Source organism: Phoenix dactylifera, chromosome 11 (genome assembly GCF_009389715.1).
Source record: "Phoenix dactylifera cultivar Barhee BC4 chromosome 11, palm_55x_up_171113_PBpolish2nd_filt_p, whole genome shotgun sequence".
Taxonomy (NCBI): domain Eukaryota; kingdom Viridiplantae; phylum Streptophyta; class Magnoliopsida; order Arecales; family Arecaceae; genus Phoenix; species Phoenix dactylifera.
The window spans coordinates 15,958,781-15,983,969 of NC_052402.1; the positions used below are offsets into that span (position 1 = coordinate 15,958,781).

Here is a 25,189-nt window from a genome sequence, read left to right on the forward strand (position 1 = left end):
ATAAGCATCAAGGGCTCCTACAAGTTAGGAGCCCTTGACAGCCTTCCTTCTTTGGAGCGCCGGCCACCTTCTCTCTTCTTGTCGCCCTAAGCAATTGGAGAGGGGCTGATGCCCCTCTTAGTTGGTTAACCTAATCCTCTTCCAAAGAGGATTAGGTGCCTCTCTCATGGTTTCATCCTAATCTAATTAGGATTAGCCAATTTTGGGTTCAACTATGCTAGTCCTAATCCAATTAGGACTTGGATGAATCATGACTCAATTGAACTCTTCAATCCTAATCCAATTAGGAGTCATGTTGATTCATTAGATTATTAATTAATTAGGACTTAAGGAATCCTAATCCAATTAGGATTTGTTTAATTTTAGTCCTAATCCAATTAGGACTCTATTTGAATCCGAAGTCCTAATCCGATTAGGACTCTAGGAATCCTACTCCAAGTAGGAATCCAATTTTAATTCAAAACTCCTAATCTCATTAGGATTTTAGGAATCCTATCCCAAGTAGGAATCCCAGTCCTACTCCAACTAGGATTCCCAGTCCTAATCCAATTAGGACTCTAGGTATCCTACCCGAAGTAGGATTCTTGTTTCAAGTCCAATTAATTAATTCCCTTTGTTCCTTCAACTTCTTATCAATCAAATTGATTTCTTGTGATTCCTAATCACGATTTCAACCATCGGATCGGTCAATACTTCTAGTGTGTGTGACCCCATAGGTTCTATTCTGACTGGTAGTGAGATATATTGTGATCTCTATCTCAATATCATTGAAAACTCCTTTCAATGGGTTGGAACGATTCCAACTCAACTCATTAGGGTTTATCGATCATCAAGATAATCCCTATGAGTCCCACCATCCACCAGTGACACCTAGCAGCATGTAGTGGCTACCCAGCAGAATGGAATGATGAACCTCTAGGTGCAGTTAACGTGTGATACAGTCCTACTATCGTGGATCCCTACAGGACGGAGGTCATGGACAACTCGTCAAACCCCATCGTCTGTCATATGTCAAGATTTATTCGACTCGAGTTCGATGGTGGAAAACTCTTTCTCCACTTTATATTACTGCCCTGGCCAAGGTCTTAGAACTCAGTCTAACAAATCACATAGGATCACTCCTCTTCTATCAAGGTCGATAGATTCCTTATAGGTGCATACCCTACTCCTACAGTGAACTTACTGCAGCCAATCTACACTGCATGGACCCATATGGCTAGAGACCATGTATGTGTGCAGTCAAACTACAATAACCTCACTGTGAGTAGCCGAAGCACCGCAGGTCAAAGGACCAGTCACACTATTGCAACATCAAGCAAGTCACTGACGAGTAGATAGACATCCAAGTGACTTCTTGTCTTGGTCACGCTCAGTACCCTTGTTCTCTAACAAGCACCTGCACTATCACTTCAATGTCCCTACACTGTGAACTCAAGTCTCGTCCATCCAGAAGGAAAGTGATCTGTGCACTGATCGGATCGATCACCGTCCTCGTGATGATCCATTGATCAGGAGCATTTAGAAATTAATCACCAATGATACATGGCTCAAATTCTCAACTCTTGAGAATATGTATCATCATCTTATTAATTCCTTGGACGATTCATAGACACATAAATAATATGAATGAAAAGATGCCTTTTATTTATTCAATAATAAACAGTCAAGTACAAAATTATGTCCCTAGAATCAACAATGTGTCAGCCAAATTGGCTTCTAGGGCATACATCTAACAATCTCCCACTTGCACTGCGCGCCACAAGCAAGCTCTTGCTGCACGTAACCTCCTCCCATGATGGGAATAGGCCATCCACGGCAACTCATTACTTCACACGCCCACGTCCAATCGTGACGGTAACCCATTAATTCGCCCAGTCACATCACAGGTAACCCTGCTACTCTTCCTATAAAAGGGGAGCTTCTCCCTCTAAAAAGGGGGCTGGAGGCTTCTTCCTCCCAAGGGAGGCTTCGGACTTGGAAATACAGTCCCTCTCCTTCTCCAAAATTAAGCCCCCCTCTGACTTAAGCATCGGAGGGCCGGCGCCGGAAACCCCGGCCACCGGCTTTTTGCAGGCCCCCCACGGAGGACGTCGCTCGCCGACGGATCGCCGCCCGCTAATGTTCGCCGGAGCTCCTCCTCCTCAGCCGACGGCCGCCCCCGGGTCCAATTTCCAGCAACAGTATAAATATAAACCCAATGTAATTATTTTCCGAACAACAAAGAAGTAAAATAAAAATAGCCTTCTCATCGAAGACCACCTCCGATTTCCTTTCTGATCCGCCGTTGGCCCAACGGCGCTTCGTACTGAACCGGCTCATGCAGCACCTGATTCGAGGCGGCTACAATTCGATCCATGGCGGGTATTTGAACCCGGTTCAACCTTCGGTGTCCTGGTTAGCTCAAAACTCCAAACCGCCATAGCCGCCTCTATAAGTACCCCCTCTATTCCCATAATACGTCCGTGGGTCACCGACTAGTCCCCTCTTCGTCTTGACGTCGTCTCTTCTCCGGCTTTTTTACTTCCTTGCTTCGATCGGTGGCGAGAACTCCATTCTCTCTTTCTTCCGGCCGCACGGAATTTGGTAAGATATCTAGGGTTTTATTCTATTAAAGCGGAATCTGATTATTTCTTGATTTTAGATCTTTTTTCAAGAGTTTCTTCTACCTTTTGTTCCGAGAACTCGAACGAGATTAGGTTTCTTCTTGAGAAGGGTAACAGTAGTTTTTCCCTAAAATCTGACCTATTTCCTTAGCCTGTATCCCCTCCCCTTCTTGTTAAAATCTCTTTTTTCGTTGATGACTTCTTGATCTTCTAATTGGGGGTCAATGAAGTTCTACTGACGTGTTCTTTCAATGCTATTAATCATTGGTATTGTCTCTTTAAGATGATCTCTAATGGGCTTTCGTGAAATTTCGATCATTTTTCAACTTTGACACAAATATTTGCAATACTCCTGTCGTCCAAGTTATTGACGTTGTCATCTTCAATCTAGTATATTTCTGGTGATTTCTTTGTAGTTTTCTTGAAATTTGTACGATTTCCTAACTTTGACATAAATATTTCCAATTACTTCAGACCTGTAACTCATTGATGTTGCTGCCATCTTCAAGCGAGTATCTTCCTGATGTTTTTTTTTTTTTGTGGGTTTTCTTGAAATTTCTACGACTTCCATGATACAAACGATCCAATACAGCTGTTTTTAGTGTTTGTAAGTCATGGTCTTACCCTACCTGTTTTCCCTCTTTCTGATCATTACTTTAGGTTTTTTTGAAATTTCTACAATTTCCATGATGTGGCTGTTTTCTTTAGTATTTGTAAGTCCCGTTTTCCCTATTGGTGCTTAAATGGTTGAAAAGTTGCAATATCACAAGTTTATTTTTGAACCCGTAACAAAATATTCTATATCAAATTCAACTTATCCTTTCTTATCAGGAATTGTCAGCCTGGTATTTAGATAATCTATTTTGGCTACTTGTTATGGAATTATTGTTTTACTGCATCAAACTCTGTTGTGCAATGAATACTCTGAAATATTAGAACAAACAGTTGTTGCCTATTTTGATATGTACCTTTGATGAGCTCGTGCTACAGAATTACGTTGAGTAACAAAGTATGCATTAACTTAATGAAGATGGATGTAGCTTTATATACTTAGAGCCTGCTTAATGCATACTTTCTCTCATTCAATTAATTTATCATTATCTTCCTCCATCAAAGATTCTTAAACCACAAGGTTGATCCATATAATTTTATAAAGGGCATGTCCCATGAAATACTTAAATACTCTAATTATTAATAGTGGAATTTCTACTTGTTCATGATCAAATAATATGATTATTGTATGTATTTTCTGTTGCAATTTTACATTGATTTTTCTTTTGTCCTTTTCACCCTCCAACACCTGGCATTTTCCCTTTGTTGGATGTAACATTGGTTATTGCTTCGCCATTCTTCAATATACATGCATGATCAAATAGATTATTTGCTCTATATCTCTTGATATATCCAAACTTTTGGTGATGTATGTCATACATTGTTGATTTCACAACTCCAATGAGTTTTTTTTGACGGAAAAGTCATGCTTATTGATGAATTCTGAGGCATAATAGCATGAACTGTACCATGTCAGCTCCTTTGATTGGTCTATCATTTTATACCTGTCTCGGCCTTTTGGCTAATATCAAGTGTAGATTGGTCTATCATATGGACTAATTCTAGACAGTAGAATGAATACTTTTTCTTGCAAACTTTGATTATATATTACTCATTGCACTAACCCGATCTTCTTTTATGTGGTGCTTATCCCCTTTTATCTGCTAAACTCCTGTGCAATTCACATGATTGCAGGTTGTTGTCTCACCTCCTGTAGTACTCACAGCAACTACCATAATGTATCCTGTTTTCTTGATTCCAAGGTAATTGTTGATTTTGACGCCTTTAAGCATTTTCATGAGATCTCAATAGCAGTTTGAGTTTTACTAGGAGAAACATCGCCGATTTAATTGCAGATGCATAATCATATTAAAAAATTTGCAAGATCCATAGTTGCCTTGTTTTTTGATAATAGTTAATGATTTTATTACATAAATTGATTATCCATTTGTATTGCTTTGACTGGAGCTTCTGATCTACTAACATTCCATGGTAAAGTTTTTATAAATATTCGAGCTTTCAAACTTATGACACTTGAATCTACTGTACTCCGCTCATGTGCATGTCATGCTTTCATTGGTTAAAGTGTTGACAGTTGCCGTGTTTTATCTAAAACATTCTTGAGCGAGTCCGGTCACTTCAGTTCTTAACTATTGCAAGTGTTAAAATTCATCCAGTAATTTACACACCCACCCTCCACATGTGCATTGGAAAACTCCTATTGAAATTAAAATTCATCTTACAGACATTTTTGCAGGTGCGATTCTCTTGCTTTGTCTGGCCTCAATTTAATGCTTTTTTCGTATGCACATACAAAAAATGATTTCAAGGAACCTTGTTGATAAGGTAAATGGACTTTCTCATTAACTAAATTTGCAATTATTCAATGTTTTATCTTTCATTTTGATAATTATAGTGTTTGGTTCATTGTTGTATGATACATCTCCAATTCATAAGGACCTTCTACAAGCAACATACTTTTGAATGTGCACATATATACGAATGAACAAAATAGTGATCCACTGCGACATATAGGCGAGATTGTATATAGAAGAAGACGGACATAGCTGTATATGCTGATTCATAGCATTTTTTTTAAAGGTAATTTTTCTTAGTGGAATGATTACTATTTTATTTTTTGTCAAATTAGAATATTATACATGTAAAGCATGAACCGAAAAGGAAAGAAAGAATGGGGAGTAATGGATAGTCACGCAGAAGGAAAATAGATAGCTGGGATATTTTTTCCATGCATGGGTCCATCGGCACACCCAAAAGCAAGGTAAGAAATAAAGAAAAGGGATGAGAGTCATGGACTATCGGAGATTCCTCGTGAACGGGAACTCCTGAGTTCGTGTATATGGTAGAACGGACGTGTAGGTAAGCTTGCAGATGTTGGGAGATGGATTAGGCATACATGTGGAGTCAAAACATGTCTCAGAATTTTCTTTGAGTAATTACTGTGAGAACAATAGTGTATTTTATTTTTAATGCATTTACATACGAAGGAAACCAGTGCATATCATATGTGCATTTTTAGAAGGTTGACTTATATTCAGGCTTATTCTTTGTACGCTTTAGATATGCTATTTAAATTTCTAAGTAACTTTTGGTTAACATTAGGAAACTTGGGTTGATATTGAGTTCATTGTTCATGACATGTCAGATTTAATCGTCCTGAAAATTTGCTGTGCCTTTGTTGCTTATGCTATCTTTTTTTTCCAACTTAAAAAAATTATAATCATAGCATGATGTACATTTTACTGGAAAGAGAATCTTTGTAGGTCCTAGATGGTATGATTTATGCTCACATATGATCGGTACTTTTAACTTTCGCTTTGGAGCACTTATTGATTGAATCCTATACCAGAATTTTTCTGCGGTGTCTCAAAATTTAAGGCTATCATTGGTGAAATAACGTAAGAATAAGAAGATTTCAAAACAACTTAAAATTTTTATGCCCGTAATTCTAGCAGTAATGTAAGTTAAAATTACAGTGACTTGTGATAACTGAATACCCTGGGCTGTGTAAAGCAAATACAATATATGGCTCGTGTCCAAGTTGCAGTCCCAAAAGGTGACTCATCTCCAATGTTTTTCTGTTCCTGGAGTTTTGGGTAGGAAGTATTCAAGAGAGTTAAAGAGAAACCTGGGGCAAGTAGAAGGAATGATGTCCTTTCTCCCCTCTTTTTTGGAAGCTTGGGATAGATAGCTTTCACACTCCTAGAAGTTTCATATATTTCAACGGAGAAAATAACAATAATGCACACACGCACTTGTGCATACCCTCCTGCACACACGTACAGGCGCAAGCGCATACACTTCTTTGATACGAGAATTTTGTTTAGTTGGTTACCGTTCATCACTCTTTAACAAAATGCCCCCCGTCCATATCAGAGCCCTCTTGTTGACGGCATACCTGTGCCACATACATAACATATATGGTATTGCTATTACCAGCCGGCAACCTGATCAACATATACAGTAAAACAGAAAGTGGACGAGTCTGTTAATGCCATAACTATATGTGGAGCATCAGCAAGACCTTAGTGGTAGCTATAAACAAACCCTTTCTTGGCACTCTACTCACATGAGGGTGTCGAAAAACTTGACCTGCCACTAATCCTGAACCGTAGAAAATCCTTGTCAGTGGACGGTACATCAAATACATGAGGGGATACTACTGTACTAGAAGATGAAATCACAGAATCCTTATGAAAAACTCAATATCGATAGATTCTTGATCCCATAATAATAGAGAATATGATATTCTCTATTATTATGCAACAACACCAGAAGAGATGCGATTTCAGCGCTTTGACATCCTGGTGATCTGTGATTTACTCTTCTCAACAGGTGGCCTCCAGATGATCTCCTCTAGTTTGCTACAAAAGTTCTTATTGAACTGCAAAGCAAGGGAGCATTTCCAAGATATACAATCAATACAAAAATTATTTAAGAAAATGAATGAAGGTGGCAGACTGGCAGAAATATAAGCCTATCATGATACTAATTAGACCTTTCAAATCTGAGTACATTTGCTCCTATTGAGCTCATCACAATGAATAATGAAAATCAGGGGTAGAAATAGGTTTTCTGATTTTATTTTCGTTTCCTTCAGGGTCAAGAGAAGGCTCTACCATGTCATATGCATGGTCATTTGCATCATCATCTAAATCCTTTCGGGCTCAAACAAGAAATTTTATGGAGCATTGGAGAGATTGATCCAATCTTTACAATTTCCTGTCAAGCTAATCTGCTAAGAATTTTGCTACATTCTAGACAGAAGAGGGGCAACTGTGACGTTACAACTGACAGAAAAAATGGCAAGGCATCTCACTGTTCCGAGTCTCAAAATGGGATACCATCCAAGTATCAGGATGGAAATGGGATGAGGACAGGGACTGGGGCTGGAGATCCACTATCCTCAGTGTCGGGACGTGAGGCACCCCAATTCATGGAAAAGCTGGTACAGCCCCATAATATGGAATTTGAATTCATGGGATAAAGACTTCATATATTTGTTAGAATAACGAATGATGGAGCGCCTAGGACGCACATGACGTCGCACGGTCACGAGTCCAACTGCATGGGTCATGGGTCTCGACCATGCAGGTTCTGTACGCACGGATTTTGAAACTCAAGTTAGCTTTGTCTCGTTAGAAAAGTTTGATGTTAGTTTTAACTTTTGTGAACTTTCTTTTGAGAACTTTTAATGTTATTAGGAAAGTTAATGGTTAGGGTTCTTCGAGTTAGAATAGAATTTGGAATCCCTTGAAAAGTTGAAGAGGAGAATCCTCTTATACTATTTATAAATACCTCATTGGGACTCCTCTTATAATCATATTTGAGATACTTGAATTATTGATTAGAGAAAATTTTCTCATCGAAATTGTTCTTTCCTTCTTTCTATTCTCTCTCTCCTCTCTTTTGGTGGATTTTTAGAGTTTGCGAATGAGAGTGTGAAAGCTATATCCTTGGAGTTGCTGACCAAGGTGATGTCTTTTGACCTTGGAAGAGAGTGATCCACCTCAGCTCATCTTTCAACTATCGTAATGAGGTTTTTATCTCTTTATAATCGGTTGCACCGACATATCCTTCCTTTAATTTTTCAGCTCGAGCTCAGCATCTTCCCGACGTCGATTGGTATCAAAGCACAGTCTCAAGATGCTGCCCCGCAGCCATAATATTGAAAGCATATTTGAACGAGCAAGATCTATGAGAAATCGAATTAGATGAATTGCACCGCCAGTTTGATGGCGAACCACTGCAGGGAGAAGAGAGAAAGAGGAAGGAGAAGGGAAAGAGGAGGAAGAATAGGTTATAGAGACACAGGAAGAGATTATAGAAACGCAGGAAGAAGAGAAGAGGAGAGGAAGAAGAAGAAGAAAGGAGGCTAGGATTTTTTTATTTAATCATTTCATTCCCTAATATATGAGAGAGCGGGCCTTTAAATAGGCCTTACATCATGACCTAGTCAACTTAATCAATTGACGACATACCAAAATTGGACCCTCAATCAATTGACTAAGTCAACCGATTGATTACATACTAAAATCGATCCAATCACTCGACAAAATTACACGACTTAACAGCTAACCCAATTGATTTGACTAAAACAAAAGCAACTAACCAAACTGACTCGACCAATAATAAAAGCAACTAACCAAATTGACTCGATCAATAATAAAAGCAACTAATTGACTCCATCATCTGAACGAGGGCTCTGATTTCCCTATCAACTCCTCTCAGGTGGAAAAAACTCGACCCCGTCGAGTGCAGATCTGGCCGAAAAAATTTCTGCAGGCACGATGAAGGTGGTGTTGGTGGGACCAAAGTTGGTGAAAAAGAAGATGAACGCATCCATGACAATGAAGCCGATGTGGTTGTTGTACGGTGTGAGCCTGATAGGTCTGTGGGCCTGTGGTTGTAGTTGGGCCCATGTAATGAAGAAGGGAGGTGAAGCGATTTGTAGGAATGGTTGTGGTGTGAATAGGATTGGGGAGGGGGGAATGATTGTGGTGTGAACGGGATTGGGAGGGGGAGCTGGTTTGGTGTGAACGGGATTGGGGAGGGGCAGCTAGTTGGGCTTGGGCCTTTGGAAGGATCAGGGCGTGGGCTTGGGCCTGTGGAGTGATAAGGGCGTGTGGGCGGGCTGCTGTCTGTTGGGCCCGAGAGGAATGAAGAAGGTGGGGTGGGGTGGCTCGGCTTGTGAGTGTTGGGACTGAGAGTGGTCTGGGAGGGGTTATGGGGTTTTGGCCCGATGGCATGTTGAGGGGAGAAGCGGGGTCAGTGTGGTCTGGAGAGGTGGGAGCGGAAGGGGCTCGGTTTAGAGGGTTTGGGTTTTGGGGATTGAAGAACGTCGGGCGAGCTGCAGCCGCAGAGGGAAAGGTGAGGAGATGAGGGGAAAGGGGAAAGGATGGACGACGGGTGGCGGTCCGGCAGGAAATGAAGGAGGAGAGGGTTCGGATTTTTGTAGAGTTGGGGGGGGGGGGGGGGACGACGGAGGCCTCGACGGAGGGAGGCGACAGCGGTGAGAGGGAGCTGAAGGCGGAGGCAACGGCTGGGGCTTTGGCGGCGGCCGACGGAGGAGGAAGTGAAGCCCGAAGGCGGCCGACGGAGGTGGAGGAAGTGGAGTCCGAGGGCGGCCGCGGGGATGGCGGCTCGCGGTGGCGCGACTAGAGGAGGTGGCGCTCGGAAACAGGCGGCGAAGAGCGATGGCGGTTGGGCGGTTGCGGCGCAGTGACGACGGCGTATGGCGCGGCGGTGGCTGCAGGGGCAGAGGAAGAAGAAAAGGTATGTTTTTTTTTTGAAGCTGGCACGTGCGGATTTTTTTTTCGGGACCCGGGTTATCGGGTTTTGGGCTAACGGGTCTCGTAGTTACCCGTTAAGCTGGTTGTCTTCAACCTCCCAACGGATTCAGGAGGGTGCACCGATCCTTGCGGCGGCGGCTGCGGGGGAAGGTTGCGACGACAGAAGGCGGGGCGTCGACCAAGAGGGTGGTGATCTCGGCTGCGGTGGCTTCAAGCGGCAGCAGCGGCAGACATGAAAAAGAAATCGAGGGTGGTCCGTCTAGAATCGAGATCTCGGGCTTTTGGCGATAGAGCCAAAATCGAGACTGATACCAAGCTGATGGCGGACCATTGCAGGAAGGAGAGGAAAAGAGGAAGGAGAAGGGAAGGAGGAGGAAGAAGAGGTTATAGAGACGCAGAAAGAAGAGGTGAGAAGAAGGAGGAAGAAGAAAGGAGGCTAGAATTTTTTTATTCAATCATTCTATTTCCTAATACATGAGAGGGCGGGCTTTTAAATAGGCCTTACATCATGACCTAGTCAACTTAATCAATTGACGATATACCAAAATTGGACCCTCAATCAATTGACTAAGTCAACCGATTGATTACATACCAAAATCGATCCAATCACTCGGTCCAATTACACGACTTAATAGCTAACCCAATTGACTTGACTAAAACAAAAGCAACTAATCAAACCGATTCGACCAATAACAAAAGCAACTAACCAAATTGACTCGACCAATAATAAAAGCAACAAATTGACTCCGTCATCTGAATGAGGGGCTCTGTGTCCCTATCACAGCTTCAACAACTTCATCAAAAAAATCAGTGGCTTCATCAACAGCAAGAGCAATGTGAACATCGACATATGTGCCGAAGTTTACATGGATACTTGTGATATGCCCTTCCTTCTTCAAGTTCTCAGTCTAAGTTCAACACCTCCCTAACGTCATTTACATGGATGAATTCTAACCGGGTTTGATACAAGAAATCTCTTTCATGCAAAAGGGACAAATTATAAACCAAATACACATCTTGTTCCATGGAAAAACTAGAATGGCCCCGTCCCGCAAGATTTGGATCCTTGGGGTGGAAAAACTAGAGCAACCTTTAAAGATCTACTTTGGTACAAGAAATTTTGTTCATGTAAGAAGAAAAAACTACAAGCCAAAGACTAAAATTGAAACACAATCCTCTAGAGCAATGAGATGTAGGGATCATATGAAGGCCAATTTCTTTCCAGCTTATATTTAAATGGCTGCATTTCGCTAGGTGAACTTTGAATTACTTCTTATGTTACACAAGAGGGTGGATATTGAAATTTTTGAAAGAAGTGAAATTTATCAACATAAATGATTTATTGGATAAAACTCTCAATTTTATGGAAATTGTAAGGGCAACTGCAGCTTATCCTATATTAAAGTTATTCAGAAATCAACTGAAACAGTAAAAGCATTATGTTCTAACCTTGAGATATTCTGCTGCATCTCCAGCTGCTCTTTGAATTTCCACCATGAAAAATGATGGAGCAACTTCAAAAATCTGCTTCAAAATTTTCCAGAGATTAAAAAATAAAAAACTGTATCAAGAGTTTGAAGAACAGAGTAAGACCACCAATCTAGGAATTAATTTGCAGAGTTATATGTGGGTTAACTCACTTCCAGCATGACAGAAAGATGAGCAGTTTTGTTTGCCGAGAGGCCCTCCACCCTCATCTGCAAATTAACATCTTTTTATATCTTGTAAGGTTTGTGGTATAAAAATATATCCAGAATGATCATTTGGAGTGAGCAGCGAATAAACAGCAAGACGTCCAAAATGATGTAATCATGGACTATTTCACCAATTCACCTTTGTAGATGCACTGATACATGCATAAGTTCACAAAGTTTCTTTATTGAGGAACCCTTTTAAAGGTGATTTTTTTTTATTTTTTTTTTTTTGACAACGTTTGAGGCTAAGATAAAAAATTTGAGATTGAATGAGATAATATAAAGCTGGTATCACGTTACCATGTTCACGGCATAAATGTCCACCATCATATTTTACCACTCAACATGCACAAAACTACCATCTTTTCTTTTCCCCTCAAATGTCTTCCATAACTACTTGCTTTTCATATTATATTTAGTCTTCTGTCAATTATCCTACAAAATTTAGCCTTTCCTTTTGTTTAAGCAATGGCCTTATAGCGAACTGAGTTCTAAAAATCGTTTGTTATAGAAAAAGGGTAGCCAAATTTGCTTCCGTATATGCTTTTTGTTCTTGCTTCATTAGTATTTATTCTTGCTTCATTAGTAGAAATCCTTGAGCATGTTTAACAAGATTATGATCTTGCAGATTTATGATAGATTTGAATAATCTACAAATAGAAACCCTTATTTTATATTCAGAAAAATAATAGCATGTTAAAGTAGACATGGACCATCTAAAGTGTGTATAACTTGAGATGTGAAGGCTACAATTTGTCGGGAGATGTGATGGCTACAATTTGAGACATTACATGAGATAAACTGCCAACTGATATCTTGGAAATAGGATATGATAACGACATAAGCTTAAAAGGAAAAGGAACAACCTTATCTTGTTAATGCAGGTGGAGCGGCATTTGTTTTACAACAATAATTGACACCAAAATAGTTACCTTATAATTACGAATATGAGTCTTAAAGCCCATTGACTGTGCCACAACTTCCATACTTGATAAGACAACTTTTACTGGTTTGCATGATAGAAAGCGGGTTTGCTGTCTTACATTCTCCTGTCAAAAAGATTTAGAAACTAAGTGCCATGAGATGATACTATGTAAAGAAAATTCAATGCAAATGATTGCTGATGACTTAAGGTTTCTTAAAGGTATTCTTAATTTTATAAAGCAGTAATCTATTGCAAGTCCTGGATAAGATCAGCAATTATTGAGTTTGGATCGAGCATAATTCTGGTATAAATATGGAAGACTTATATAAAAATTTCCAATTTTTTTCCATGGCAGCGCTCCGCTGTTTCGAAAGAAACAGGAGACGCGGCTGCGGCCTCGGCCTCCGCCGCCGCTCCTTCTCCCTCCCTTCCCACTCGCTTTCTCTTTCTCTTCTTCTTCTCCATCTTCGGTGGCGAACCGTCTTCTCCGGTTCGGGATAGTTCCGCATTTCTTGGTTGGAACAAATTTTGAAGGTTTTAAAAAGCCATATGAGAGTGTACTGATTTCTTGAAAAACTGATACAGTACTGGAGATTGACACACGGTATGAGACTACATGTTGCATTAATACACTGTGTACTGGTGCCAATTTTCTGCTTGAGTGGCATGGTATTGATTGTGCCATTCCATTCTGGTGGTTTTTAAAACCTTAATTTAAAATCTTAGTTTCGCTTTTGGTCAGGTCCACCAACTTTTGACTTTGGCAGTTTGAAAGTCCTGTCTCAAGTTTCAAAATTTCAGCTTTAAAAAAAAGATTAAGAAAAAAAATAGAGAAAAATAAAACAAGCAAGGACAAAAATCACATATTGCTGGAGTATGTCATATTGTTTGTAAACTTTGGATTTATCATATTGCTACAAATATTAAACCAATAAAAATGCTAAAGATTCGAGTTACATCTAGTTGTTTGATAATAATGTCATCATAAAAACCTCTATGTACATACAAGTTAGAAGCAGTTTAATGGAGCTAATAAGATCATGTCATCATGCATTGAAGGGCTGCAGCACTTGAAGGGCTGCAGGAATTCTGCTGGATGTATGTATGTATGTATGTATAAGTCAGATACAGTTTGATGAAGCTAAAAGGATCATGTCATCATGCATTGAAGGGCTGCAGGACATGGGAATTCTGCTGGATTTGATTTTAGTTGTCGATTTGTTATATCTTCTTTTTATTTACGGTCATTTTTAGTTTTTATTGGGTTATTATGAATCAAAGGCCGAGATTTCAAGATCTTGGATATTATTTGATAGCTTGATGACCCCATTTACTGCAGCATTTTCATTGCACGGTTGATGTTATGGTAATCATGACTAGCAACAATGTCCTATGGGGGTTAGTTTAGACATGAAAAAAATCATAAGGGTTTTCTTTTTCTTTAAATACAGTTGATTTACAGAAATTAGACTGAAGAGTGAAGACAAATGAAATTTGAGTTTTCTTTTCTCACGCTGTTGAACAAGTGTGAGGCTTATAAGAGTAGCTGTGTTCCTAGGTCCCAGATTGAGTCTGGTATTACCTTTCCTATTTCTTTTCTCTGATTTAACTTTCTGTATTTTAGTTTAATATTTATCTATTGTTTAACAACTGATTCTATTTTCCCTGTTTTTCCTTCCATATTAAACTTTAAACCAGTTCCTGAGCACATCCAAACCCTCTCATTTCCTAATTGAGGGCTATTTTTCTCTAAATTTACCACATCCATTGTCAATTTTGCATTGAAATTCTAACCTTCCATGGTTCAATTTCAATAAAAACTCGTCTGACTTGAATTTTCCCTCAAATTCAGGGGCCGTACTACATTACAATTCCATGAAATTGCATATAAAATGAAAACTAGATACGAGGATTAGCATCATATCAAGCACCAAGTAACAACATCTAATTTATAATCCATACAGTACAAAAATAAAACTATGCTTAGATATGTGTCATCTAACTCCATATAAGACTTAACCTAGTATCTAGCAGATCTAAGCTTTAGATCTTGTGGGTACATAACCTCTAAAAAGGCTTTTAGCGTACTCAAAGAAATGAAGAAATTTTCACCAAAAAAAAAAAAAGAAATGAAGAAATTGCTCCCAGTATAATGGTAATTGGCAAAATAACCTTAAAAGAAGCATCTATGACCAGTTTTCATTAGTTGCAGCCAAAATTGGCCAAACAACCGAAATTTGTCTGTTTGGGATGAAGAAGATTAAACCTAAGTTTAGAAGGCTTAGTTCAATTCTATTTGACCGAAGTGGATCAGTTTCAACCGAAACTTTAAACCTTGAATTTGAACTGGTAATAAAGAAAGGGGTGTAAGTATCAGAAAAAAATATAACTGATTCAAGTGTTTTGTCTGCTAGTTGCATGTTGATTTACAAGTATCCAATTTCTCTCAAGTTATCATACTTTAGAGTAGTAAAGCAATAAATATAACCCCTATATCAAAGAGAAGGTAATTAAGTCAAACAATCTCTGCAAGAGTATAAGCTAGCGCTTTTGACCCCTGCCGAATGGCTAAAGAAATAGGTCCATTAGGAGTGCTGCTCAGGGATATGCCTACTTTAGTAACCATCATCATTCTAAGGATACAGCTACATGCTCAAAGAATTAAGAAAAAAATTTAAGGTTATAGAAACTTGTTAAAGATTTCAGCAGGAATTTCCTTGATAATTATTTCAACTACAATATAGCCATATCAAATAAGATCTCTAGTATGTCCCAAGGAATGGTTTCTTTTATATATATACGTATGTATGTACATATAACTAACATTAGATACCTATTTATGAAAAAGTGGCTGATCAGTATTTTTATATCTTATATTGAACTGGGTTTTAGTAGAGGGTAAATTGTCATTGAAAAATCCCTTTTGGACGCCCCTAACAATATATAGACAATTGCACTGATCTCTTTTCTTTCCTTCCTCCTGTTCTTCTTGCTCTGTTTTCTGTTATTCTTTCTTCCTCCCTTCTTATTCTTTCAATACAAGAACAATTAATTTTCATCCGTAGAGGAGTATGATTGGCACGATAAAGAAGGCCTCTAAAGTCCGTGATCTTGGACATTGGATCCAAATCAGTTGCCTTAAGTGCCAATAATGACTGCTGCTAATCACCGAAATCATGTATATTTACCAAAATGAAATATGTACATAACATCCACATACGTTTGTTTGCTGTAAGAACAAAACCTGCAATAATGAAACTAACCTTTATTTGAATAGCATACCTGTCTCCTGTCAAACAATGCTGAAAGGTTCAGCCCTTGGGAGAGGATAATTAGATCAAATGCATTTAGAATTAGAGGACCCGATTCCTCGTTCCTAGATTGGTCGCTTGCCTGCTGATAATGCAAAAGTCCATAATCCAAAATGAGGTGCAATTTCTATGATTAAGAGAATACATCACATTAACTGCATGTTGAAAGCTTGGTAGTATTTAAGTTACGAGTTCATTGTGTTTAGCACTGACACAATCAAAATGATTTGCAAACCATGGAAAAGAATTTCATGTTGAATATCACCAACATTGTTTTTGTAGACTAGCTAACTTATTATCGTAATGATAATAACAAATGATGTGATAATAGGTATATAGGGGAGAAGATAGATGTTTCAACATCTTAAAAGCTTATTGAAATCAAGAGTAGCTATGCAGGTCTCAAAGCATTGCCAATACAAAAAGAGAAGTAATCTGTCTTCACTTGTAGAAAGCTTTCTCATTGCAATACCAAATGACTTCAGTAGTTTGTTGTAGAACCATAGGCCCAAAACACACCTATGTCAAATCCAAGGTCCAATGAGCCTAGTTCATGAGCTCTACAATCTTCAATAGGCCAATTTATCGATACAACCAATACATACATAATGACTTTAGTAGTTTGTGGTTGAACCATGGGCCCAAAACAGTCCTATCACATGGAAGGCCCAATAAGCCTAGTTCATGAGCTCTACTATCTTCCATAGGCCAATTTATTGATACAACCAATATATATATATTATATATATATATATATATATAATATCCCTGCATGTGATGATTTGACCATTTGCACTTACATCCCCCACTTTATCCAATAACTATGTCAGTTCTCAAGATAAAATCATAACACTATTCAACAAATTACCTAGTTAGACATCCATTGTGTGAGAACCTGTGTAGCATGTGATTAGTCTCACATTGGTTGTGCACCGAGAAAATTTTGCACATTTATATAGGATCAAGAAACCTAAACAATACTTTTTGACTAGCTTTTTTGGATGAGATCTCGAATCATTACAGATGGTATTAAAACTAACCTAGCTCACAGTTCATATGGACTAGAGGATACTATAGCACAGGCTCTTTTAGGATTGACCACGGGTCGATCATGATGTTTTTGTTTGGATTAATTGATTTTGGATCCTTAACTTGGTAAGGAGGTCTATCACATCGGTTGTGCTGTTGGGTACCTATACAGGACCAAGAAATCTAAATAATACTTTCTAGCTAGCCTTTTCTGGGCAAGATCTTGGGTCATCACATATTGGGCTCTAAGGTTTGACCAGATACAATGAAACTTTTGTTGCCACAAGCACTTTGAATGATAAATATATTATATGTATTAATTTTATGTATGAAACAAACTTTTAAAAATCTCTTTTAACAAACCACCAGTGAATTTATTTTGTCTAATTTGTCCTCACTATCTGGTCTTTCTATTCTTCCTTGGTTTAATGGATCTCTTAGCAACTAATATGTTAACCTACGTCGTCTACACCCAAAAAACCAATGAAAAACTCATTTGTTTCATCATTACTGACATCAGAGTGCCTAGGATGCACGTGATGCCGCATGGGTTGTGAGTCCCGGCCGCACAGGTCGCAGGTTTCGTATGCAGAAATCAACTAGTTTTTTATGATTAGTTATTTTCCTATCTCAGTCAGAAAAGATTGATGTTAGTTAATTATAGAAAGTTTTGATTTTTGTGAACTTTTTCCATACGCATGAGTCAACTAGTTTTTTGTGATTACTTATTTTCCTATCCCGGTCAAAAAAGTTTGATGTTAGTTAATTATTAGAGATTTTAATTTTTGTGAACATTCTTTTTGAGAATTTTTGATGTTATTAGAAAAGTTAGCAGTTAGGGTTCTTCAAGTTAGAATAGGACTTGAAATTCTACATTGAAAAGTTGAAAAAAAAAGGTTCCCTAGTACTATTTATAAATACCCTTATTGGGGCTTCTCTTGTAATTATACTTGAGATACTTGAGTTATTGATTAGTGAGAATTCTTTTATGCCCCTCCATTTCTAGAGTTTGCATGTGCAAGCTGTATCCTTGGAGTGGCTAGTCAAGATGGTATTTCCAGCTTTGGAAGAAAGTGATCCACCCCCTACTCCTCTTCCAACTACCATTTGCCTCTGTATTGTACGTGTCGTAATGAAATTTTTATTTCACCACAATTGATTGCGTCAACATACCAAACTGGACTGGTCAGGGACGGCATGGTTCTGCTAGTAAAATCGGATCGCCACCTTAATCGGTTAAAACCTGCTTGTGGCTTGCCCCACCTTCCTAGCTTGGGCCCCTTTTCACAATGTTTCGAGACTCCTCGCCCCTGGCATTCGAGATTTGCTCTCCCCCAGCGCTTGCAACCGCTTGGCCCTAAGCTTAAAAGGAGTCCACAAATGTCCCTAACAGAATATGTAATCATTTTGGACATGTCAATTTAATTGGCACCATTGGACAGTGCAGTCATATGACTGCTGTTAACTACAAGGTCTAATAATGGTATAGTAGTTACTCATAACAATACTTTAGGGAATTTGCACTGACATGTAGCTGACTCGTTTTGCCTCGCATTGAACCGATACTGCAAAACAAAATTTAGGTCCCATATAACCTAAAGAGCATGGCTACTCATCATGGAATGCCATACCGGCCCGTACCGGCCGGTACGTACCGGCCCGTACCGGCCGGTACGTACCGGCCCGTACCGGCCGGTACGTACCGGTCCGGCTGTGGACCGGTACCGGAACGGATAAAAAACCGGTATTTTTCGGATTTTTATCCGAACCAGCCGGTACGGGTGCGTACCGGCCGGTTCGGGCCCGTACCGGCCGGTTCGGGCCCGTACCGGCCGGTTCGGAGCCCGTACCGGCCGGTTCGGAGCCCGTACCGGCCGGTTCGGGCCCGTACCGGCCGGTTCGGAGCCCGTACCGGCCGGTTCGGAGCCCGTACCGGCCGGTTCGGAGCCCGTACCGGCCGGTTCGGGCCCGTACCGGCCGGTTCGGGCCCGTACCGGCCGGTTCGGAGCCCGTACCGGCCGGTTCGGAGCCCGTACCGGCCGGTTCGGGCCCGTACCGGCCGGTTCGGAGCCCGTACCGGCCGGTTCGGAGCCCGTACCGGCCGGTTCGGAGCCGGTTCGCACCGGTACGATTTTTTTTTTTAGAACCACAGCGCCGCGCGCTGTGGTTTTTGAAACCACCGCGCCGCGCGCTGTGGTTTTTGAAACCACCGCGCCGCGCGCTGTGGTTTTTGAAACCACCGCGCCGCGCGCTGTGGTTTTTGAAACCACCGCGCCGCGCGCTGTGGTTTTTGAAACCACCGCGCCGCGGTACCGGCCGGTACGGGACCGGTACCAGCCGGTACGTACCGGACCGGACCGGTACCGTACCGGTCCGGCCACCGGTACGCCGACCGGTACCGGTACGGCGGACCTTGCTACTCATTGTGGCCTGTTTGTTAACCAGGCTGAAACCATATATCTTTCAGGACATCATATGTATGTAGGAAGCTGATCTGGTCATTAGATGTAATTACGAGGGACAAGAATGCCCAGCAAGGAATCCATCTGTGGCATTTATCCATTTTCGCATAGAGGCACAGCTTGGCAAAGATATCCTAGATCCAGCTGCTTTTTGTTTGGCTTTATGTATGTTACATTGCATATATCCATTTTCCATATCCAAACCATTTGTCAAGGTTTTGTATGCATCTATTTATTTTCAGTTTTATGTCTGATCTAATCTAGGGCATTGATGGTCATATATCATAATGGTCATGGGCGGAACAATGGTTAAATTCCCATCAACCATCCAAAATGAAGGTGGACTGACTAAATTGCAAGACCATGTGTGCAAGGAAGACTTTTGTATCATTTATCACTCTGTTTGGGATTGACACGATTATACTTTTTCATTTGTAAGTGTCTCAGTCCACTTACGCTGTGTACTGGTCCCAATGCATCCATTGAGTAAGAAGGCATTAGGTATAGAAGACAACCAAGTTGACCTAGAACCTTGCTCTCCCTCCCTCCCTCAATGTTGTATCTTTGCCTCTCACCATTAGAGTCCAACTTGCACTCATGACCACCATACGAGTGTGATTACCCCTCTATATAGGGAGGCCTTCCCACCCTAGGAGTGGATGTACAAGATTTCTCCAAGAAAGAAAAAAGGGAAAAGAGAAAATATCAAGAACCTTTGTTTCAAAGGACTGTGGGCAGTGCCTGCATAATTCACTCCTAGAAGGTTTTCTCCATCTACTTGTTCCTATCTGTTCTTCCCAGGCATCAATTTGCTTATGCATGCATGCTTATCTGGCGTTGCTCCGTGATTAGTCGAGAAGAAATTGCCAACAGTAATGTTGAGCTATAATGATGAGGTATCCTAAAGAGTTATTATAGCTCACATTACTGATGATTAGTTTTGTGATTGACTCTAGTATCTATTTGTTGATGTACCTGTAAAGACCCACCAAACAGTAGCTTATTTTTCCCATAGAATGTAAGCCATAGAGCAAATAAAAAATATCAAGCAGTTCTCACCGAATATCAAACATTAAAAAACTGAAGACATGAAAAAAAAAATAGTGCATCATTACAGCTCAAAGAAAAAATGCTGTACCAAAAATGAGGACACATGAATTCTTTTGTCTGAGTCCACTATTTTAAATTTCCTGGTACATATATTGAGAGCTAAAGCTTAAAATCTACTAATCTAATCTCTAAGATTATATTCTTTCTTGGAAAAGCAAAGTCATGACAGGCAATTTAGAGATTGAGAAATCCTTACCTCAGGATCGTCAAAAGCAGCATATACATCATCGAGGTTAACATCCTCATTTTCAACTTGTCCAACAGGCACATAATTCTTCCTGAACCATTCATGGCATCTGATTTCTTCTATTCTAATACGCTGCCAAATTCAAACAATATAGTCAGTCAAAAGTTGAATTAATTAACAAGTAAACTGCCATTTTATCCATGAAAACATGAATTGCTATAAAAAAAGCAGTAACTGATCGCATTAGAAGCTCGTATATATAAACATGGGAGACAGGAAAAAGATAAGTTCCAACATCATGTGGCCAATCGCCTTTCCTTCCATATTACATTACTGATTAGCATGTCATATCACACCAAATTAATTCATCAAATACATCTGCATGTGTCTCAGTTATTTGACATTGTTCTTATTTTTCTAATTTATACATAATTTTCTTGTTAATTTTATGCAATGAACTTCTACGTCTTAGTATTTTTGTCGGATAATCGACTAATCACCTAATCAATCTGTCTTGCTGATCCCCCCTTTACCAGGTTTTGTTGGGCAAACAGGTTCACTTTTCATATGCTTAATAAGACATGTGATTGGAGAAGTCAAACACCTGGTTTTGGTTTTGTTACTCCGGAGGTGAGAAACCTATTTCCCAACCTGGTTCTATCTCTCCGGCGTCCAGGTGTTCAACAGTGTGCTGGTCACCAGCATACCACAACCACTATAGAACATTGGTTAGCACATACTTGATCCAACATCATGTAAAAACCTACTGACTATGCATTCCAGGGGAGGGGGGGAGTTATACAAGATTTACTTGTATGAAGGGACTAGCGTAGAAGCATAGTTGTTTGCTTGTATTTATTATTTATGCTGCACTTTTTTAAGTATGCACTGTTACTTAAAAAATAAATAAATATTTTGAGATAGATTATTAGGCTCCACTATCGTAAGCTCTAAAACCTTTCCCCATCTACACGGTCTCAGCTTTATAAATCAAATTGTGGTCCATCAAGACCCGAAGAAGTGCTATAACTGGCTCTAAATCTGAAGTCAATCTTTTACATTTTACCAATTTTAAGCTAATGCAATCTCTGGGAAAGAGAGAGGTTTGCCATGAATCCCAAAAAGCAGGCAAAGGAACCACTATCTTTGTTTCACAATTTAAGCTCATGCAAACCGGGAGCAGACCTCCAAGGTTTACTCAGACCAATAAAGAAGGGGAACATAGCCATCTCTAATAGGGGGAACTACATTTAGGCAAAAAATACAAGCCAAAGATCCAAATTGAGCATAGAACAAAATCTAATGATTGGATAAAATTTGATCATGCATCAACATAATATGTTTATTATATTACTGTCATAACATCTAATAATGAACTTATAATATCTACATAGTACATATAATCCAGTAAAATCCAATAATTAGATTACTATTTTACTGAATATAGCATCCTTTAGGAGTATTCCACCAGACCAGTGGATGTTGTCATATTAAGTAAACAATTTCGGCTGCCCTATTTTTTTGGCACCTGCTCTGGCAACTGCTTAATGGTGAACAATGGCAGATTTTTATTTCTTTATCTTATTCTCTCTCTGATTTCCCCTACCTCTTTTAGCATGCAACCAAATTCCTGGGCTTGAGAATTGCAATCGAAATCATGGGCAAGCCAACCCGCTAGCCCTATAGGCCTAACCTGCCTAAACCAGCCTTGGGCTAAGGATAATCATCCAGTTGTAATACCCCCACTTTCTAGCATCTTATTTATACCTACTAGGGTTGAACTAGATACATTATAGGATGTATCGATATGTATGCATAGGACCCACTTGGAAGTAAAATTACTTGTGTAGGAATATCTTGGGAGCATAGGACTCTAAGAACTAAAATACAATTACTAATAAGAAGTATAAATTACAAAGGTTCAAGCACCAGGTTGCAACTACTAGAGTGTTAGGAAACCTCATTCTTACCTATTGAACAGTCATCGCATACTTGCTGCTACCTAATTCTTATTTGCACTGGCACATCATTCTTACCACTACTACAACCACCACCTGATACTTACTGCCACCTCATGCTTGTTTAACTGCCACTTCAAGCTCCTCATTGTTAAAACAGCGATCTCATGCTTGCAAGTCAGACACGAAGATGGCCATACTTAAACCTTGCTACTAACTAATGATGGCTGGATGCCTCAGCAAAATCAACCAGCTCTATATAGGAGGGTGCAGCCCGCTTTCTACCATTTTTGCTACCCCAGAAAATTTTAGCAACCTATAGAGCAGAGAACTAGTAAAGAAAAGAGGGTGAAAAAAAGCAGTAGCAAATGGGTGATTAACTATATAAAAAAAAGGGAGAAAACTAGTGTGATGAAGCTTTTGGGCCTGAAATCTGCACGAAGTATATATGCATCGCCTGCATCCTATTTTGGAAGTGATAACTGCATGTTTTAATGATTCACGATCCATTCTAAGCCTTTGCTCCTATGTGGGCTTGTTTTATTTCATAGGCTTAAACTGTAGCAATTTGTTTTGTTATTTGAAAACTAAATCCCATCTATCCTTGCCGTAGGAAATCAATCATAGTTTTGTGATTTCTAATCTCTTCATCTTTATATAGTCGTTTTAGATCAGTTCTGGAATCTTGTTCTTGTCGAATTTATATGATAAGTGAGAGGCAGTTGGACTAAGCTAATAGGCCTAAAGTAATTTTGGTGTACATATTGAAGCCACTACTTAAGAAATAAGGTAATGTTTGTATATAAGGTTGTTATTATATTAGGAGCAGTGAGAGTATGTTGGAATGTACGCATAAAAGAAGAGCCACTTGACTGAACCATTTTGTCTAGTTTAAGGTAATGGAACATAGTTAACCCAGTTATGATTCAGGGATATAAGTGGGGCTGTCATTTGAAGTATTCATATAAAGGTTTAATGTGGATGAGACATCAGCCTGCTACGTATAATCGAAAGGTCATTTTGATTAAGTGATTTGGAGGTAAATTTATAACTTATTTGCTTCCACAGACAGTGAATGATATAATTTCAAGACATTGATTGACCATAATTTTAAGCATACTCAGACTTGGTAGAGCCAGGTTTTAGGTCGCGGCATAGGCAGTTTGGTAGTGGATTGGACTTGAAGACATGGTTTTAATAAACAGGCTCAGCTTGGTCATTGTTTCTAATATAAAAACATCTACCAGAAACACATTAGAAAATGCAGAATTTAATTTAAAAAGAGTTGGATTACACACTTTACATTAACTTCTTGAAAAAAGAGCGGACAATTCAAAATCAATGATGGACTATCTAAATCCAAGATCCAAACTGTTCAACATGATCTACACTATAAAAAATACTTAGAAACCAAAATTTATATGTTTTATATTCTCTAATCTAATCATCAAGTAGATATTAAAATGGATAGTTCTAATAGCATGAGAATATAATTTACTATGATCTAATCATCAAAATTTATTAAATTTAAATCCACCCATGTTTTAAGATGTGTAGATTATGATCCATAAAATGGATTTTCAGTTTATGTACCCTATCATGTGTTTTTATCATAATTTTGCAATTGATGCCTTTCATTTTTGTACAACCTTGATGCAGGTTAAAGACCACCAAAATAATTAATTCTGGCTTTTAGGCATTTCTGATACTGTAGCTTATGTTCAATGATTTAGAGCTTCAATTTAGATGGCCTATGATTGCTTTTAAAATTGTGAACTCCATTTAAAAGGAGTTAAGTGTGCAGACCAACTCACTTAATACGTGTCATTTAAATAACTAACATTTAGTTACTACAAATATATTGCTATTGTTTACTAGTATGTTATTATTTTCTGTTGTATTTCAAGTTATCTTATCTTTTGACAATGGAGCTTAGAAGTTCTCATAGAATCAAAATAAGAATTGTTAAATAAAGCGATGGAACCATGTAAATTAAACCTCTGCAGAATCGCTAACAAAATTAGCTGAGACCAGGCTGCACATGGGCCTCTATTTTGAGGGTAGAGTCAATCTTGGGCTTCAATCAAAATTGCCAAGGCCTAGGCAGGGTCTGGCTTCAAGATTAAGGTCGAAGTCAACCCCATTGACAGCCCTGTGAGCAAGATATTCAATTTCCAAAGTGCCAAGAATGTTCATGCCATGTTATATATGTCTACCCATGCAATAGTATTTAGCACTCTAGAATTACGGCAATAATGAACTGTCCCAGTGGGAGGGATTATTTCTTTTACATAAAGCCTTGTAAAACTATATTAAAATTTTAACTACTTAACCATTAATAACCCATTCAGAAACTCAAAAAATCATGTTAGTGCCTAATAATCAGGAAGCATTTAAAGATTATTCAACTATTTTTTTTTTTTTTTTTTGCTAGAAAAAAGGGAGCAGGGGGGAGGAAGGGACAAGCCCAACCCCGCGTAGCAGCCCCCACTGGGCCCCCCACCCCGCCAGGAGAATGTTCGATGCGGGCAAACCGGGTCGTGTGT

The 25,189-nt window shown here is 39.2% G+C and overlaps 1 protein-coding gene, 1 long non-coding RNA gene and 1 pseudogene across 12 annotated transcripts in view; 2 read left to right on the top strand and 1 right to left on the bottom strand.

Annotated features, from left to right (window-relative positions):
• The first annotated feature begins 2,285 nt into the window (after nucleotides 1-2,285).
• Nucleotides 2,286-25,035, top strand: LOC113463381. Of its 2 annotated transcripts, none has more exons than XR_005514018.1 (4): nucleotides 2,286-2,583; nucleotides 4,350-4,417; nucleotides 4,912-5,000; nucleotides 5,112-6,408. It is a non-coding gene; the product is annotated as an uncharacterized LOC113463381 (long non-coding RNA). The 2 variants fall into 2 exon arrangements; XR_005514017.1 differs by lacking the exon at nucleotides 5,112-6,408 and adding an exon at nucleotides 21,222-25,035 and having other exon boundaries at nucleotides 2,288-2,583.
• Nucleotides 4,156-4,306, top strand: LOC120112611 (annotated as a pseudogene).
• Nucleotides 6,089-25,189, bottom strand: part of LOC103698261 (CBL-interacting protein kinase 8-like) — a 39,437-nt gene continuing 20,336 nt past the window's right edge. For 2 of the 10 annotated variants that reach the window (XM_039131759.1, XM_039131751.1), the window contains 6 exons: nucleotides 20,695-20,817; nucleotides 15,869-15,979; nucleotides 12,594-12,710; nucleotides 11,608-11,664; nucleotides 11,417-11,491; nucleotides 6,588-7,059 (listed from right to left, as the gene is read on the bottom strand). In XM_039131759.1, coding sequence (XP_038987687.1) covers nucleotides 6,964-7,059; nucleotides 11,417-11,491; nucleotides 11,608-11,664; nucleotides 12,594-12,710; nucleotides 15,869-15,979; nucleotides 20,695-20,817 — 579 coding nt within the window. In that variant the 3' untranslated portion in view covers nucleotides 6,588-6,963. The other 8 variants (XM_039131760.1, XM_039131752.1, XM_039131758.1 and 5 more) reach the window with 6 other exon arrangements.